The sequence below is a fragment of the Priapulus caudatus genome, unplaced genomic scaffold, assembly GCF_000485595.1.
Source record: "Priapulus caudatus unplaced genomic scaffold, Priapulus_caudatus-5.0.1 Scaffold15, whole genome shotgun sequence".
NCBI lineage: Eukaryota > Metazoa > Priapulida > Priapulimorpha > Priapulimorphida > Priapulidae > Priapulus > Priapulus caudatus.
Genome location: NW_014577076.1, coordinates 22,343 through 40,680, shown reverse-complemented (window position 1 = coordinate 40,680; position 18,338 = coordinate 22,343). Strand labels below are relative to the sequence as shown.

At 47.6% G+C, this 18,338-nt stretch overlaps 2 protein-coding genes across 2 annotated transcripts in view; one reads left to right on the top strand and one right to left on the bottom strand.

Annotated features, from left to right (window-relative positions):
• Positions 1 to 6,036, top strand: part of LOC106810038 (adenosine receptor A1-like) — a 61,922-nt gene extending 55,886 nt beyond the window's left edge. The window contains exons 2-3 of the mRNA XM_014813308.1: positions 4,458 to 4,581; positions 4,894 to 6,036. Coding sequence (XP_014668794.1) covers positions 4,458 to 4,581; positions 4,894 to 5,304 — 535 coding nt within the window. The 3' untranslated portion in view covers positions 5,305 to 6,036. The remainder of the gene's footprint in view (positions 1 to 4,457; positions 4,582 to 4,893) is intronic.
• A 6,719-nt stretch (positions 6,037 to 12,755) lies between these two features.
• On the bottom strand, positions 12,756 to 15,906 carry LOC106809454. Its single transcript, XM_014812536.1, has 2 exons — positions 15,268 to 15,906; positions 12,756 to 13,088 (listed from the first exon to the last, which is right to left on the bottom strand). The coding sequence occupies exons 1-2, from the start codon at positions 15,904 to 15,906 to the stop codon at positions 12,756 to 12,758; spliced, it is 972 nt and encodes a 323-aa protein (XP_014668022.1).
• Positions 15,907 to 18,338: the final 2,432 nt, after the last annotated feature.

The following is an 18,338-nucleotide window of genomic DNA, read 5'->3' as shown; positions in this document are numbered from 1 at the left end:
TATATATATATATATATATATATATATATATATATAGTAATGAATGTCCGGGATTACAGACATTTTTATTCATGGCGAAGACTCTTTATTACGCGATTTTATCTCTTGCTCCGTCCAAATAACATGGATGTTCCGCTTATGTGTTATTATAGTGCCGGGGATCATTTCTACTAGCATCTCATCAATGATTGGGCATCATAATATTGTTCTGCCTAATAGAAATATCCCAGTTGTCTACTTACGACAAACACTGTTCAGGGGTCGGAGCAGGTAGATCGCGAAGGTAGTATTTTTCGCTCAATATTGTTGCAGCATGGTTAGATCTTAAAAAAAATTGTGACTGGCTCCAGCATAATACGGACTAAGTCACAAGTCATTGTTTTCAGCACATGTCAATGCTGAAAATGGACTACCTGGGAAAAAATGAGATTTTTACAAAAATAAGTTCATAAGTGCATATTTAATCCGAATATATAGGTTCAGATATCTCTAGATTATTATGGTCATTTTTAATTGAAAAAAAATAAAAATATATTTTACCCGCTCATCCCCGACTGGGCCCCTTGCCCGGAAGCGAAATTCTTTTTCCCACTTGAGTTCCGGACCACAGCCAATCAGCGCACTCCATTCACTCGACTCCCTCGAAGCAACAATGTAAAATGACCATAATAATCTAGAGCTATCTGAACTTATATATCGAAATAAGTCGGTTTCCGATCTTCAAATTGCTGTAGATCGGTCAATTCTTTAGATATAGCCAAATATTATATATCATTTTAAAGGTAATTAAATGATCTATTCAGATATGCACATAACTCAAATTTATACTTAATTTCTACGAATTTCCTACTTAATCCTGGTTTTGCTGGAGCGGGTCACCTTTAATCTACAATAACATCAACCTCAACATACGAATAGGAAGGTAGAACGCTTACATACGAGGATCACTTGGAAATGACGCGATGTAAACTATAGGTGCAGGAAAGGGGTAGCTGATTCAATACCATCAAAACATCACTCATTTACAAGATACTCGCGTAAAGAGAACTTAGTGGTGATACTTGTGCGGGGTGATAGTGAAGGTCAGTGTGCTGCATATGATGTTGCGCGGACTAGCTTTTGTGTTTATTCACTGCCCGAAACCACCACCGCCACCGTGAATACAACAATTTATATTATCAACACGAAATTATTCATCCATACAATGTTCATGTAGGAAACAATTGCTGCTTCTTACACTTATTGAGTTGAGTTGAGTTGTAGGCCTACGGTTGTATTTATTTAGGCTTTAATAGCCATACTGTGACTTCACATGAACGAACACATACTATATAGCCGACAGTGAACCAAGAATAGTAATGCGTAGTATTTGTATGAAGTATAAAAAATAATATATAAGTATTATATATATATATGTATATATATATATATATATATATATATATATATATATATATATAATAAGGGAGAGAGAGCGGGTGAGAGCTAGAGGGAAATAAGGTAGCAACGACACTTCGTGATTACGAACCGAAGACGAACATGTCATCGATAAATATAGGAGAACGAGCGTAGCGTGAACGCAGTGATCGATTCCTACTACTCGCGGATGCCGTCAGTCTGGAATACGCCTTTATGGTTATCACTGGGTCAACAGGTCTAGATCTATACTAATAATCGTTACACTTACGGCAGCCTCAAACACGGCGCTAGAAAGGAACGAGGTAAATACCGCATGTATGGGTGTAACGTGGTTGCACTGCGCCAGCAAACAAGCCGAATTTTACCATGACCCGATTTAACGATGTTTTGATAAACGCTGACTGCTGAAACACGAGCAAAATGTTTATTTTTTAATGTGTGTTTGCTTTGTGATTAAGTATAATGTTCAAGCTATATCGACGAAAGCTCTTTTTTATACGTTAATGTTGGGTATCATTACCGTCGGCATGGAATTCAACAAAAGATTTTGTAAAGCAAACTGTAATCCATATTTTACAAGGGTATCGCTTCACAGTAAGAGCAATTCGCCCGGGCATAGCGAGTCAAACAGTGTTTATATCCACATGGAAATTCTCCAAATGTTGGCAAGATTCTCCCATGTGACTATGTCTGGAAATTTATTCTTAGTTTAAACATGCTGATTCACTATTAAATTTTTCCTTGTCGATAACAAATACGATGTGCATATTTATTGCTTGAGACGGTTCTTTACAAGCAATCCGCGAGATCTCGCGCGATGCACTAAACAAAGCAGACTTTCCTTTGATTTTTGCCTCGCACAGCCGTGATGAAAGGCTGGAGCAATTACCGAGATGTACCGTTTGATAAATGTCGATGCAAAACGGTGACTTTGTATTAGAATTGTCAAGGGACTTACAATAGATTCCATTATAGGTGTTCAGCCTTGAAAAATAAATTTTCAGATTGACCACTCAGTCGTTACGGCTCTGTTTGAGCAGGATGTAGCAGAACTTGCGATGAGAAAACGGGAAAATTTCTTCGCAGTATTTTAAATTGGCATCGTTTTCGTCTATGTTTGTTAAAATTCTACACACGTTACTCCTTGGTATATTCATGTGATATAGGCCTCTAGAACTGCTTTCTGATTGAATACTACATTCTTACTGTACTACATCTGCATTGTATAGCACCTGCCTGGATGTTGAATACATTCGTGCGTTTTTCTCGGAGCCTGCGGACGATTCATCGTTGAGTTTTTGTGTTAGACTTTTTAGCTTGCATCGGCCCGGTAGTGAAGCTTACACTATAAAAATATGGTTACGTACATATATGCGCTAGGCTCGCGGATGGAAAGGGGAAAATGCAATCACGCTATAATAACTACTGCCACTCTTATAAATGTTTTAGTTTTTACTTTAAGTTTTCACTCTACGTGAAACTATTCATATTGGATGAATCCTGTGCAGCATCATTAAATGCCAAATGGGTTACAACTAGTGATGGTCCAGCGATCAAGACCCCCGAGGATAATGTACGGTTAATGTATCTTCTACTATGTGACTATAAGCGTGGCAAAAATGCGTGCACAGAAATAAATGACTGCCGGCTTTGCCGTATAAGGTCCATTTAAATTTCGCATAACAAACATGCATTGTGTTCGTCGTAAAATCATATTTTTGAAAAATGCAGTTATCACATTTATCGTGTGTCGCTTTTAAACCGCAGCGTAAATAAATTCGAGTTGCATGGAACTATTTTGAAGCGTGTAATTCCAGCATATGCTATATCTTTCATTATTAATTTTATTATAAAATCGTCTTTTACCAACCGTCTTTGTGTGTGTGCGTGTGTGTGCGCGTGTGCGTGGGTACGTGTGCGTGCGTGCGTACATGCGTGCGTGCGCGTGTCCCTTCTTCAGGCGGTACTCCAGAAGCGATGTATCGAACTATAGGACTCCTCATCATACCTACCAAATGATATTTCGGCATTCTGGGATGGGCCGCTCTTATGCGATGGTTCAATCTTATTACCAGATTCACATTCTATGGCCTCGTTATATATATATATATATATATATATATATATATATATATTATATATATATATAATTCACGGTGAGACGCTTCAAACCGACGAGTTGTCGCAATAGAACATTTTACTTGCTGTAATTACTGCGCTTGTACGCGTGCAATGATGAACGCAGGCAGGCAGCCCTGATTGATTTACACTTAGGCCTGTATAGACACGGTGGGACATAAATCTCTCGTTTTCAGTAAGGCTCGTTGGGTTTGAAGTTCGCGTGCTGATAATTGATTCGACTATACCTTTTTATTTTATCGAATTATGAAAGTGTATTCTTGGTGCGCCAATATTGCTCACGGATGCATGAACGACACCCGTATTTTCCGTTTTCCGATAAAGGTTTTTATGCTTTCGATCCCTTGAGAGATCAGTCTACAGTCGATGAAGAACCTTCCACGGCTAGTGTGTTGGCGTGATGGGCGACGCCTGGCGACCCATTGCGATGTGAAACCTTGTCATGTATTGGTCTATAGACGCACCTTGTCATGTATTGGGCTATAGACGCACCTTGTCATGTATTGGGCTATAGACGCACCTTGTCATGTATTGGGCTATAGACGCATCTTGTCACGTATTGGGCTATAGACGCACCTTGTCATGTATTGGTCTATAGACGCACTTTTTCATGTATTGGGCTATAGACGCACCTTGTTATGTATTGGGCTATAGACGCACCTTGTCATGTATTGGGCTATAGACGCACCTTGCCATGTATTGGGCTATAGACGCACCTTGTCATGTATTGATCTATAGACGCACCTTGACACGTATTGGTCTATAGACGCACCTGGTCACGTATTGGGCTATAGACGCACCTTGTCATGTATTGGTCTATAGACGCACCTGGTCACGTATTGGGCTATAGACGCACCTTGTCATGTATTGGTCTATAGCCGTACCTTTCTTTCTTGCAGATGTTTCTTCGACTCGCTGATCGACGTGCGCTTCATCGCTTACTGCAATGTCGTCTTTCTCACTCCGTCCTTTGGTTTGATGCTCATTCTGTACGGGGCTATCGTCTACAACGTTTGCCTTGACGTAAGCAGTTTTACCACAGAGGAATTAATTACCGATATTCCTACTGTATAGAACTAGAGGTGTGGGCACACTACAACAGATTATGTAAGATCTGGAATAAAATTTACGTAGGCAGTGGTTAATAATAGTTACACATAGTGGGCACGTAACAAAACATAGATGAAATGGAATGAGGTTTTATAGAATGTATATTTCTCATCACAGATTTCACAACGACTGCTAGCAGCTATTGTATAGTAGCTATGGATGACCTGTGATAGATTCGTCACGCAATCAATGTAGCTAATTACCTATTTTGTCTTTTCTTTGCAGCAACGAGATCAGATAAGACCCGTTGAGATGCGCACGGAGAGGCACGTTGACAATGTCACGTGGCAGCGCGAATTAAAAACAACACAAATGTTCGCCATTATCTCGCTCGTCTTCCTGGTGCTCTGGTATCCCCTCTTCCTTCTTTACACCATCGAAGCCTTCAGCACGTCAGTGCGCCTCTCGCAGACTACTGTCAACGTCATTACTGTGATGTCGCACTCTACGAGCGCATTAAACCCGGTCCTGTATGGACTGACAGACAGTACATTTCGTGCGTGCTATACGGAGGCGATACACAGTCGATGTGTGTTTCAACACGAAGCGAGGAGACATGCGAGCGTAACCACGCAGACGGAACAACCGAATGGTTCCGTCCGAATGGCGGACGAAGAAGATTCGAGCGAACTGTAATAGGAAAGAACGACGCTTAGCGTGCTATGCACACGACTGGCAGATAATATCGGCAAGTGCATGTACGGATACTAATGTACAGAAGAAGTTGAGCTGGAGTTCTGATACTGACCTTCCTTCCTAGGTGATGTTCGAAGTTCAGCATTTAGCTCATCACTGCTTTCCAGAAGAGATTTCCCCCAAAATGATTATCTCTGCGAGCATGGCGAACCCCCAATTAATTATGGAATTAGTGTCAAATGTTCCATATACAGTACATGGTGGAATCTGAACATGCACTTATCGCAATTTCCAGCTTCTCGTGGTTCGATTCGTCATTATATGAATCTCTATTCCTTTGGCAACACAACGTTGCATGGGGTTTAAAGGAAGGAGTGATAACAGTCTTCCTCCGTTATTAGGGAAACAAACAAATTGACAATACGACTTTGTAGCAATTTGTCTGGTTTCATCGACAAGTTGAACATACTGTACGTAATAACGATTGATAGTTGAATTTCGGCGAAGTATATTTCCTAGATCTATGGTTGTCAACACCGGTCGTCGCGGCTGCTTCTGTCACTCTACCACAGTATGTTTTCTCGAGCACTGTTGATATGTCTATGTCTTATCAGGTTTCTCTGATCCGTGTAGTAGCCGAATGTGGTCGTCAGAATATAGCTTATAGTCAGTAAGCTTGTGTTGTGTAATTCCTTTATCAGCATACGAGTGAGCCCCACCTGCTGGCTTACAGTGACGTCATTATATATCAGTACAATCAAGAGCTAATAATACCTATTATAATACTTATAATAATAGGTATTATTAGCTCTTGATACAATACATCTCATGTTTGACTATTATTGTGCGACACACTCTAGAGCTATCAAGTGAAAAAAAACTGATTGGTAATAAAAGCGACAACGGCGCTAGTCTTTTCTTTTCTATATATACATATATCGAATATACGAACGATACGATAGTAGTTTGCAGAAACACGGTTTTCCGCGCGCAGTGTGCAACCTTTGACCTACGTACGTGGAGCGATAACGTAGCCTCGGGCTCATATGGCGGCCGCCGCTCCTATTGAGCCCGCTGGCGCATTGTAAACAGCCGTTAACCCCCCCCCCCACCACCACCATCACCACCACCACCACCACCACCATGCGCTAGACACCAATGACAATGCGCTAGAACCACCACCACTATGGGCCGTAGGAAAGTGTACTAACTATCATATGGTGCGAACGATTTGAGTTACATTTCTAAAATTCTAGATACATATAAACAGATGTCTTAGCTGTGGTGTTTGTGAATTTTGAGTTTATTGAAGCAGGAATAGTTTAATTAATTACCAAAAATATACGCGCGGTATCGCTCATAGGCTAATATACGCACGGCTATATGGACGGTAGAAAAGTGTCTATATATATAAAGTTGTTCAGCCGAATTAGTTCGTACTCGCATAACTAGAGAACTCCGCAGCCTACAGAAAAACTAAAGATATTTTCAGAATCAGCACGTCTGGGAGGTGGTTCTAGCTGAAAGAAATATTTAAAAAAGTAAAAAAGTTCATAAAAATTCTATTCATCAAAAGATGGCGGTGCGTACAGATTAACGTAACCATCTCTCCGGCTACGTTTCTCTTCCTCCCGCTCTCCCCTACCTTGCTCTTCTCCCCCTCTTCACTATGTCTTCTCCTCATTCTCGTCCCTCTTCCCTTTCTCCGCTACATCTTCTCCTCCTCCCTCTCTCCCCTAGCTCGCATCCTGCCACCTTCTCTCACCCCTTTTTCTCTCTCTCTCTCTCTCTCTCTCTTTCTCTCTCTCTCTCTCTCTCTCTCTCTCTCTCACGCCCCCTCTCTCTCTCTTTCTTTCTTTCTCTTTCACTTATATCTCTCTTCGTCTTACTCTCTGTTATTGTCTACTCCCTGTCTGTCTCTCTCCCCCCCTCTCTCTCTCTATATATATATATATCTGTCTCTCTCTCTCTTTTTCTTTCTCTCTCTCTCTCTCGCTCTTTCTCTTTTTTTCTCTCTCTCTCTCTCTCTCGCTCTTTCTCTCTATCTCTCTCTCTCACTCTCTCTCTCTCTCTGAATAACGTTCTCCTTAAAGCCGCACTATGCGCATCCAAACGCTAATTTCTCCAGTACTAAACTAGCAAATACTTTGTGCCATGCATAATCACACTACCTTATGGCAAAATAAACTCTAGTTCCTCCCATTTCACTGCGCGTTTGCTTAAAACCCACAAGAAAGAGGTGCGAAATCTGGTAATCTGGCGCCATGCAACGCCGACTTGTTTGCCAAACAATTTAGCCTCGAAGCGGTTAGGTGACGTCACATGTTTTTATCTTTGCTACACCCGTACCGCTCTACCGCAGCACCGCTGTAACGCAGCACCGCTGCACGGTTGCTTGGGAGAGCAACGCGAAACTGTCAACAACATCGGAGAATTTGAACAACATTGGAGGTATTTTCAAATGCCTTTTATAAGACAACGCACAGTGAAATGGGAGGAACTAGAGTTTATTTTGTCATAAGGTAGTATGATTCTGCATGACACGAAGTATTTGTTAGTCTAGTACTGGAGAAATTAGCGTGTAGATGCGCATAGTGCGGCTTTAAATGGCGTTACTGCAATTTCTCATACTATATAAAGGCTCTTTATCACGGAGTCAGTACGTGGATTTTTCTACTCGCCAAATTTCTTATGAGTTTAGTTCGTGTGCACTGTAAAATCCAGCCATCGCACATGATAGCATTATCGCACCTGTCATTTCACGTTGACTCACAGGGGCGGATTCAGACCGTATTTGCCGTATTGGGAAATACGGTCTAGATTTCAATGTGCCCTTCGAAATTTTGCGCTAAAAAATACAGAAAACAATTTGATGGAATTTGGCTATATTCTTTATGTGTTTTCTTTTTCTTCTAATTTATTGATAGGACTTGAAAGAAATCAAAATTTTACATGGTAACAAAACTAGCTTTGATATCTGAAAAAGAAGGGAAGTGCTTGAATCATTCTGCATTAATTACTGGTATGCAAAGCGCAGGCAAAATGAAGCAGAAATAAAATTCCATATGGTTTTTAGCTATTGCTGCTTGACTAAATGTGTGCTCAAATAGTGCTCATTTTTGTGCTCAGGGACCCTTGAAATTTTGACCCAAGACCCCAGACCCCCCGCCATGTGCTTCCGCGCCTAACGGCGCCCACTGTGGGGGTGGTGTGCCCTTTTTGGGGGATGTGCCCCTAAAATCTGGAAAAATACTGTCTAGCTTCAGCCCTGGATCCGCCCTGACTCACCCGATGATCTCATGTCTACCTGCGATCCCGCGACCCCGGCTCGGTCACGTAGCCCCAACTGCTGACTATTCTTATCAAACATCTTCTGCATTTACGACTAAAATATCAGCTGCAATGAACTGCTTATAGAGTGTGCGTATATGCGCGCGTCCCCTATGCTTTCTTTAAACGCATGTGCGCGTGTGTGTACCCGCGGCGGGTGTTGGAGTTTGTATGTGCGCACGTTCGTGCGTGCGTGCGTGCGTGCCTGCATGCGTGCCTACATGCGTTCGGGCATACGTGAATGTGCCAGCGTGCGCGGGGATACCGGTAGGTGCAACTGTGCGTGCGTGCGTGCGTGCCTGCGTGCCTGCAGGCGTGCCGACATGCGTTCGGGCATGCGTAAATGTGCGTGCATGCGCGCGGAGGTGCAAGTGTGCGTGCGTGCGTGCCTGCATGCAAGCGTGCCGACATGCGTTCGGGCATGCGTGAATGTGCGTGCATGCGCGCGGAGGTGCAAGTGTGCGTGCGTGCGTGCGTGGATGGTGCGTGCGTGGTGCGTCATTTTATCTAGTGGCGAGATAGATAAGAAATGCGAATTTTATAAGCCTACGTGTATAGAAACACGTTTCCGCGGCGTGGCACGCTTGCAAATAATAATTATTCTTTTCGTCTCGCTCTGAAAAAAAATGGAAAAGCAAAGCGACATTTGAACATTGTTTGTTTTACAAATCTTGCGTTTCTGCACCCCCGTTATCACATCATGCGACTCGTATGTGTACAAGCGCGCCCATTTTGTGGTATTTTGCTGCGTCAGGCTGAAATCTTACCATAGAGCAAAGCCAATCAGTAATCTGAAGTTGATAAGGTACACAGTACACAGAGTTATGATAACAGCATTCACTTACATATATATAGTTGTTACATTTCGATATTTCTCAGTAGAGTTCACGTCACATCGTTACCAACTTGTCTATATATAGAGCGTTGTGCTGAGAGGGTCTATGTCCCCCAGGGTACTGCCGGAACGTACCCTGGGTACGGTCCGGTATACCGGAACGTACTCTGGTACTATCTAATATGCCGGACCGTACCTCGCCTACTCCACTAACGAGTCTAGGGAGTCGCCTACGCCTACTCCCTAATCCTAACCCTAACCCTAACCCTAACCCTAACCCTAACCATATCAAATAGTTACCAGGGTACGTTCCGGTATACCGGACCGTACCCAGGATACGTTCCGGCAGTACCCTGTGGAACATAGACCCTATGAGCTAAAGGTATTCAGCCGAATTAGTTCGTACACATAACTAGAGAACTCCGCAGCCTAGAGAAAAACTAAAGATATTTTGACAATCAGCACGGCTGGGAGATGGTTCTGGCTGAAACAAAAATAAAAAAAAGTTAAAAAGTTAAAAATTCATAAACATTCTATTCATCAATAGATGGCGGTGCACACAGATTAACATCACGTACTTGTGAATCCATTGTATACCCTAAACGGCGCAGTGGCCTAATCGCTAGAACATCCGTCTCCTACACCGGGGTTCCGGGTTCGAGTCCCAGCTGGGGAACTTATTTTCCCCTTTTTTTCCTTTTTTCCCTTTCCCTTTTCCTCTTTACTATGTATTATTTTTATTTTTTTATTTTTTATTTTTCATTTTTTATATTGTGGCGTTTTCCCGTCCCACGTCAAACTGACGTGGCACCTCGGCTAGCGTTGCCGGGCTTTCGTTGGCCTGTGATCGCCTTACTGTCGCTAGACGCGTTTTCCTGGTAAGGTACGCTCAAACCTTACGCTGATTCCGGCGGATTGGAAGTTCGAAGGGTCGCGCAGAAAGGCACTAGCAGATGAATACAGCACAGATGAAGTACGGATAACGCAAGGTTTATTCCCACTCACTGGCGGCGTGTACAACACACCACCAGCCCTTTCAATGTTACAACTCTCCTCGCGGAGCTGACGGTGCCAACTCGCCTGAGTTAGCGATACTAACTTCTCCCGAGCTAGCGATACTAACTTTTCTCGAGCTAGTGATACTAACTTCTCCCCGTGGCCGCACGGCCAGCCTTTATATATCGCGCCTTCTGGGTAATATCTCGCTTCCCGCGCGCGCGAACATACCGGACGTAAATTCCTCGACAGGGTCGTCGAGATCACGTAATGTTTTTGCTCTACCAGAGGTCGTCGAGATCACGTAGGATTGATGGGAGAGCTAGACGTATCTGCCACACTCCCCACCCCCACTAAGACACCGAACTCTCCTGAGTCGGGTATCCCCCGGAAGTATGGAAACGGCAGACACGAACCTAGTCTCCCACAACTCTCCCACTTCGACTACATGTCCATGCTATGATGCTTCCCCCAAAAGATTATACACCCGAGACATATCCCCTATATGACCAAAATATTCTTCACTTTAAACCGGTGGCTAATCTACCAGCCCACTATAGGAAGCTTACAGGAGCGGCTATTGGGGATCCATAACGGCTAGGCTTCCCACTAACTAGGCTGCTCCCCGCTGAACATCGGAGCATTGCGCCCGGCCGCGGAGCCACCCGGGGAGAGTCTCTACGCAGCGCCGTCGTTCCCCCGCGCACAGCACGGGGACGCCCTGCTGCTCCGCTCCATCCCTCGTCGTTGCTGTCGCGGCCGGAAGGCTCCGTCGTCGTCCTGCTCCCGCTCCGGAAGTTTCTGCGTCATTACTTGGAATTCCTGTCCAGGTTGCCACTGTGGAGGTTTTCTCTGCCGACGTCGTCCGCGCGGAGCCCTCTCTTCGGTGCTTCTTTCCTTTACTACTGCGCGCCTCGTTCTGCTTGCTCGGCGCCGCTTCGCAATTTCCTTCTCACTTCTTTCCCCGTCGCCGTTTACAGTCGCACTCCGTAAGAGGTGATTTCGAGTGCCCGGACCTCGGCTTTCCGCAAGTCCGCATCAGACATTTCGGTCACTATGTCGACGTCTGGACAAATCATCGGCCGACAGAAGCGTCCGTCTACTACCGATCCCCACTCGCTGGCGGCGACGATCAGTGGCGGCTGGCGGTTCAGGACGGGCGTGGCAAGGAGTCCCTGCCTCTGCGTTGGTTCCGGTGTTAGTTGTGACCCGGAATCCCCGGACGCTGTCGCTCCTCCGGACTGTTGTCTATCGTCGTCGGTTGTCGCAAATGTCACCTGACGCTCCGTCTCTGTCGTGACGCTGCGCCGCGGTCGTCCGACGTCGTCCGTTGCTTGTCGGCTTTGTTTTCTCCCTCCTTTAGCGGTCGCGCCCTGCCTCCTTGGGTAGGAGTCCGCCCGGATGTGAGAGCAAGTTCCCGGAGGGTAGTAGGGGCTCAGATTCGGTCCAGCGGCGTGGTACCCCACGTCTCCTCCGGTATATCCTGTCCATCTGCCCACTCCGGGCGGCCAGTAATGCGGGCTGGCCCGCTTAAAATCTTTAGTCTTCTTATGTATCAGGGACAGGTGCCACCCCACGACTGCACCTAGATACAATAATGTAACCCAAACACAGGATAGGGTTACAACGCGAGCCTATGGTTTTCTGTGGAGGAACCCCTGGTGCGTTTTCAGAGACTAGAACTTCCAACCTGGGTTAGGGTTAGGGTTAGGGTTAGGGTTAGGGTCTCTCCACGTTATTCTTAATACGAACCTTGCTCCGCTATCCTGGAACTTACTATGTATCACAATACTCTGTATTAAACTAATATAACGTGTTACACAAATTCGAAGTGACAAGCGGCGGATATATTGAGCGCCATTTCTGTTGACCTGTGACGTACGCATTCCCAATGCGCATAGCGTTCGGTGGTGACCGAGGTGGGCCGAATGCTATGCGCATTTCGCTAACGCTAGCGATACGACATCCCCCTGTAGAATATGCAATTCCTCGTGGTGTGCCTCGGGGTGCCGGGTGAGTGCCCGGCAGGCCACGCACCACGCCCAACCTACTGAAGATAGGTCGTACAGAGGCAGAGGCGCGCCGACGAAGATCGTCCGCCCTGGTCCGTGTCCGGCCGGCAACTCCATCTGGGTCGGGGTCTGCCGTCCGGTGTCAGCGTCGTCCCACCTCGCTGTGCCTGTCGCTCCCCCTCTCGGTCTGCATTTTGGCGGCGTGGCTCTTTCTGTGCGGCGTATCATGGCTGTCGGCGGGTGCTGGATCGATCGGCGGCGTCGTCATTGTCGCTCATCTATCCCTCAGCATGCAGGGCAAGCCCTGCGCCCACAGATCCGTCTACTTGTGCCAACTGCTGTCGGTGTAGTTTATCTAATCCAGCCTCCACCCGTTCCGGCCGCTGCTCTGCGTCGGACGCGTCCACCGCTTCCTTCCTCGTGCATGCGCGTTGCTCTTGGCAGCGGAGGGTGGCCGCCTCAGCCTCGCGTTGCTGTTCGAGGTAAAGGGCGGACTCGTCCAGCCGTTCCTTCTCCCCCGTAGCAGCGAGTTCCGCGTTGCGGTCATCTCGTTCTCGCTTCGCGATGATCTCGCGCTCCATAGCTTCCTGTTCCACTCGCAGGAGCGTCGCCTGCAAGATGCCGGCGACGATCTCTTCGCTCTGGCGAACTTACTGGGTTGCTCGTCTTATCTCCCTTTTCGTGGCGATTCGAGCCGCTTCCTTCTCTGTCCTCTGCAGCAAATGCCCTGCGGCCTGCAGCCTTTTCTTAATCTCTATTTCTTCCTCGTCGGTAGCTGTTTCATCTCGCGTCTCCTCCATCCCAGCGCTATCAAGCCCGCGCGCTCCTTCAAAGACGTAACTTTCCATGCGTTCAGAGGAGCACTAAATTATGTTATCGCCTGTCGTCACATTAACCTTGCTCGCACGAAAGACGCAGCCTACCCTAAGGGTTCTTTCTTTTGCTTTGGTGTTTCTCTCAACTCCTTTTGTAATGCTTGGTCACTAACACTACTTCCGCTTGCAAGTAAACTCAGGTCGCAAGTGATGTACGCTCCTGTCACTTGCCACGTGCTCACGCCACGACCACGATGTCCTGTAGCTTCCTCCCTGTCCTCTTTTGTTTCTAGAATGTGGGAGCTATCCCAGAGTACGCGTGTTGTATGCGCCTACAGCCGGTGTCCCGTTTGTCAAGGCCCGCGCTTAACCAAACATCTGGCTTTCTTCCCGCACGCCTCCAAACAGTAATAATCTGTTGACTTCTCACGTACGCCTCCCGGTGCTGTGCGTTTCATCTTAGCACGCGCCTGTTATCGCTTCTCGATAGCTGTCCCAGCTTGCGTCTACTCACTAGCGTTTTTTTCTAATATAGCGCTCCTGCCTCTGTCATTATCGCCGCCCCTCCACTAGCGCAGTGACCTAGCTTGACCTTTTTTTATTTCCATTGTCGTTAGACTTTTTGTAAACGTTCCCTTTTTTCCATCACAACCTGTTTACGTTCAGTACCATTTTTATCGCTTTCATGACGTCGCGAACTCGAATCGCGATTAGCGGTTTTTAGTACTAATCATTCCGCTTTCTCTTTTCCCGAGATGTTTATGCCCAGGAAACAAGTTTAAATGGCTGGCAATATTGTCGCCTGCATTCGCCACGCAGCGTCGAATTCTCTTTTTTCGTTCTAGACTCGACGATGCAGTCTAGGCAGAGCGCCAGCGTGACCCGGTCCCCTTCGATCATCCACTGTGATCTCCCGCTGCAAGACGGCCCTCCATTCCTCTTGTATTCGTGCGCGTACAACTGACGGTTACCTCGCAGAGCGGCTCATGCATTGACCCCTCTACGCTGATATGGAGTTTCTTCTCTCCTGGTTCAGCGGTGTGTTTGTTCAGAATAACCGCTTTTCTGATTCTTATCATTTTCCTCCCCATTATTGCAGGGTGATCCTGCTTGTCGGAAAGCTCCGCGTCGCGGCGGCATGCTCCGCGCCTCGGGCTATGCTGCTCCACTTAGATTGATAGGCGTGCTCGTGGAAACGTCCGTCCGTGACGCTTACCTGGTACGTTTACCATCATCCAGTCTTGCTATCCGTCTTAGCAAACGCTTCACAACTCTGCTGTATTTGGCTTTTCGTCATCCCCCTCTTTTTTGTGTGTATAATTTCTATTCGGCGACCGCTGGTGGCGCGGCTTCCTTTTCACCCTGTGAAAAGCAGCACGAATAACCCCGCCAAGTTCCCGTCTTCTTCCGTCTTGTAGTCCCTGACTTAGACGCGCTAGCTCCGTACGCAGTGCGTTCTCTGTGCTGCGCTAGCTAGCTACTCGCTTCATTACGTCCATAACGATTAGCATCCATAGTATTTCGGCGGTCGCACAATCCGTTGATGCCGCGTAACTTGATCCACTATTCGTGCCCATCCTGTCCGTTTGTACTCACGAGCCATTTTTCCTACAGCTTTGCTACTTACCTCTGCTGCTGTTTTAGAGTCCTCACCTCCGGTTCTTTCTTCACGCGGGAATAAAGCAGGCATACGATCCGGGGTGTTCGTCGTACCTTAGTCGGAAACGGAGCTACCCGTATTGTCCGTATATCGGTCTTTGACTGTTTCACCTCGGTGTTGTTTATCTTCGTTTGCACTCATCGTCCCCTTCGCACGTCATCTCCAGATCATTCCTTCTCTCCCAAGGTATGCCACTCTTCTGCGTTTTGGTTTCAACCACGTTTTCCTGAGAGGTTCTAAGTTTCTTTGCTTCACTCCGCCGCTGGAGCTGTTGTCCTCAGAGGTCTACGCGCTTACGTGATTAGCTTCACTCACTTCAGGGTCACCTCCCTCTTCCATATTATCCCAGGGTTCGAGAACAACCTCCCCCTCGTATGGTTTCAAATCATTAACACTCACAACCATGGTTGCGCCCTCCGCCGTCCGCTGTATCCAACGGAGCGTATTTTGGTCTTTTACCACGCGGAATGGTCCGGTCCAGGGACGTCTTAACTTCACATCGTTTGGAGGGTAGAAGTACCATACCCATGTGCCTTCCCTCATTCCGAGCGGGTTTACTCTGCTGTCGTACCCCTTTTTCTGTCTCTCCGCTGCCTTCCCCAGGCATTCTCGAGCGTGTTCGTGAGCTTTTTCAGCTGCGCGTCGCACCCAGTCTACATACTCATTAGGACAGTGACTCGTTACGCGTTCGTCCTCATCCCTCGGAACAGGCCACATCAGGTCAATCGGCATGCCAACTTCTCTGCGAAACATCATCAAGTTCGGGCTCACTCTGGTGCTTTCTTGCACACTACCCCTATACGCTGCCATTACAAATGGGAGATGGTCATCCCAATCGCGTCGATGTTCACCTACGACCTTGCTCAGCATATCCTGTAGGGTACGATTAAATTGCTCCACCAGTCCATCGGACTGTGGATGATACGGTGTCGTCCGTGTCTTCTCAATGCCCATTAATTCACAAATCCCAGCGAACAGCTGAGATTAAAAATTCCGTCCCTGGTCGGAGTGAATCGCTTTCAGAACTCCGAACCTGGCGAAGAACTGTGTCATCAGACAGTCTGTGGTTGTCTGTGGCGTTTGATCAGGCAATGCATATGCCTCAGTCCATTTAGTAAAGTAGTCGCACAGCACTAGTATATATTGGTTCCCTCCATCCATTATCGGGAGTGGTCCCAGAAAATCAATGGCCACTTTCTCCATCAGGGTTCCAACAGCTTGCTGCTGCAGGCTGACTCGTCGTTTCCTTCTATCCTTCCGTCGGGCGCAGGCGTCACACTCCTGACACCATCTCCGGACGTCTCCGCGCATTCCTGGCTACATGAACCTCTGCCGAATGCGTTCCAACGTCTTGAGACTTCCCAGATGTCCAGACATCTGTGCTCCATGTTGCAATTTTAATATTTTTGTTCTCATTTCTCGCGGTGCCACTAGCTGGGCTACCGATCTTTTTTTGTGGTGACTCGCGGCCCACACATGGTGTAGCAGTCCTCGGCGGATTTCTAATCTATCCCAGATATGCCAGAACGACTTGTCTTCCCACGCGAGTGCGGCGGCTTCCACGTACGCCGGCCGTACTTTCCGTATGGTCGGATCTTTCATCTGCCACTCACGAACTTTTTTTTATCTTTCTACACCATACTATCTCCGGCATCAGCCAGTTGCGTCGGAGGCTTCCGGTGGTGGTATCGCTGCACTCTGGGCAGCTGCCTCGTCTACACTTACGGCACACCAGCTGTCTTGAGAAGCCGCCAGCATTCATATGTAGGCGTCCAGCACGGTGCTCAATTTTCATATCGAACATCCCCAAAAACGCAATCCACCGTGCCACCATGCCTTCCGGCTCTCTAAAATTTAACAGCCACGTTAAAGAGGCATGATCAGTCCGTATTACGAAGAGTCGCCCTTGCAGGTAGTGACAAAATTGTTTCACGGCTTGTACGACTGCCAGTAGCTCACGGTTGATGGTGCAGTATCTCTGTTGCGTCCGGGAGAGAGTTTTGCTTGAGTAGGCGATCACCCGCTCTTCTCCCCGCTGGCATTGAGACAACAGCCCCCATGCCGGTTGCGCTGGCATCAGTATCTACAGTGAACCCACCCTCTGCTTGAGGGTACGCTAGGACGGGCGCCTCCGTCAGCCGAGTTATTAGTTCACGGAAGGCGTGCTCACACGCGTCTGTCCACTGGTAGGTAGGATCTTTCCGCGTCAGCTCCGTCAATGGTCCCGCTATAGATGCGAATCCCTCTATAAATCTACGATAATAGTTAGCAAAACCCAGGAAGCTACAAACGTCGGCGACGCTCGTTGGCCTCGCCCACTTCCGGACTGCCTCGATCTTGCGTGGATCACAACTCATCCTTTCTGGTAATACGATATGTCCCAGAAACGCTGCACTCTTTCGAAAAAGGCGGCATTTACTCGCCTTCAATTTCAGACCGGCTTCCCGGAGTCGACCGAACACATGTCGGAGGTTACTCAGCGCTCCATCGAAGGTAGTCCCAAAAACGTCCAGGTACACCAAGCACTCTGTCCACTGCTGTCCTCGGAGTACTAGTTCCATCAATCTCTCGAAGGTTGCCGGCGCATTGCAAAGCCCCATTGGCATCAGACATTACAGCCTGTGTTTCACTGAGAAAGCGGTCTTGGCGGCGTCTTCCCGATCCATCTCCACTTGCCAGTAGCCACTAGCTAAGTCGAGCGTGGAGAACCAGGTTGCCCCCGCCAGGGAGTCAGGGGTGTCATCGATGCGGAGAAGTGGATACGCGTCTTTCTGCGTCACCTCATTAAGTTTGCGATAGTCTATGCAAAATCTGACCCCGCCATCCTTCTTCTTAACGAGCACTACCGGTAAAGCCGAGGGACCTGAGCTTGGCTGGACCACTCCTGCATCAAACATCCGGTCCAGCTCTGCGTCCAGGGCTTTCTGTCTACCCAACGGGCACCTCCGTGGAGTCTGTTTCCTGGGGTAGTTATCCCCCGTGTCGATCTTGTGACGAACAACGTCCGGCCTCCCCAGTTCAGTGTGGGAGCGGGCGAACAGCGCAACGTCCCAACCAGGGCGACCTCATCCAACCGCGCTAGTTCGGTTCCGGCGAGGATGATCACGTCATCTGGCCCTACATTGACCATGAATAGTGGCACACGAGCCCCGTCCGTGTCTATCAGACAACGAGCCATCACCGTTCCTCTATTAGCTCCTTTCTCTGCGAACCTCTTGGGGGGGCTCCGCGATAGCTAACCGCGCAGCTCTCCATCGCATCCCGCGTACAATCCCGTGCACGACCACTTCATGTCCCGCAGGGATTCGGATTGTGTCGGCCGCCCATAACACCCGCGGCTCCGTGGGTCGACCTCCGTGCAGCGCATGAGTCACTCAGTTGACAGT

Bases quoted from the DNA above. Each gene is read 5' to 3' on its own strand.
- LOC106809454 (XM_014812536.1), bottom strand. From the start codon at position 15,906: ATGGGCATTGAGAAGACACGGACGACACCGTATCATCCACAGTCCGAT. The intron at 13,089-15,267 runs GTGAGTGAAGCT...GGCATCTTGCAG, and splicing joins AAGAGGGAGGTGACCCTGAA to GCGACGCTCCTGCGAGTGGA.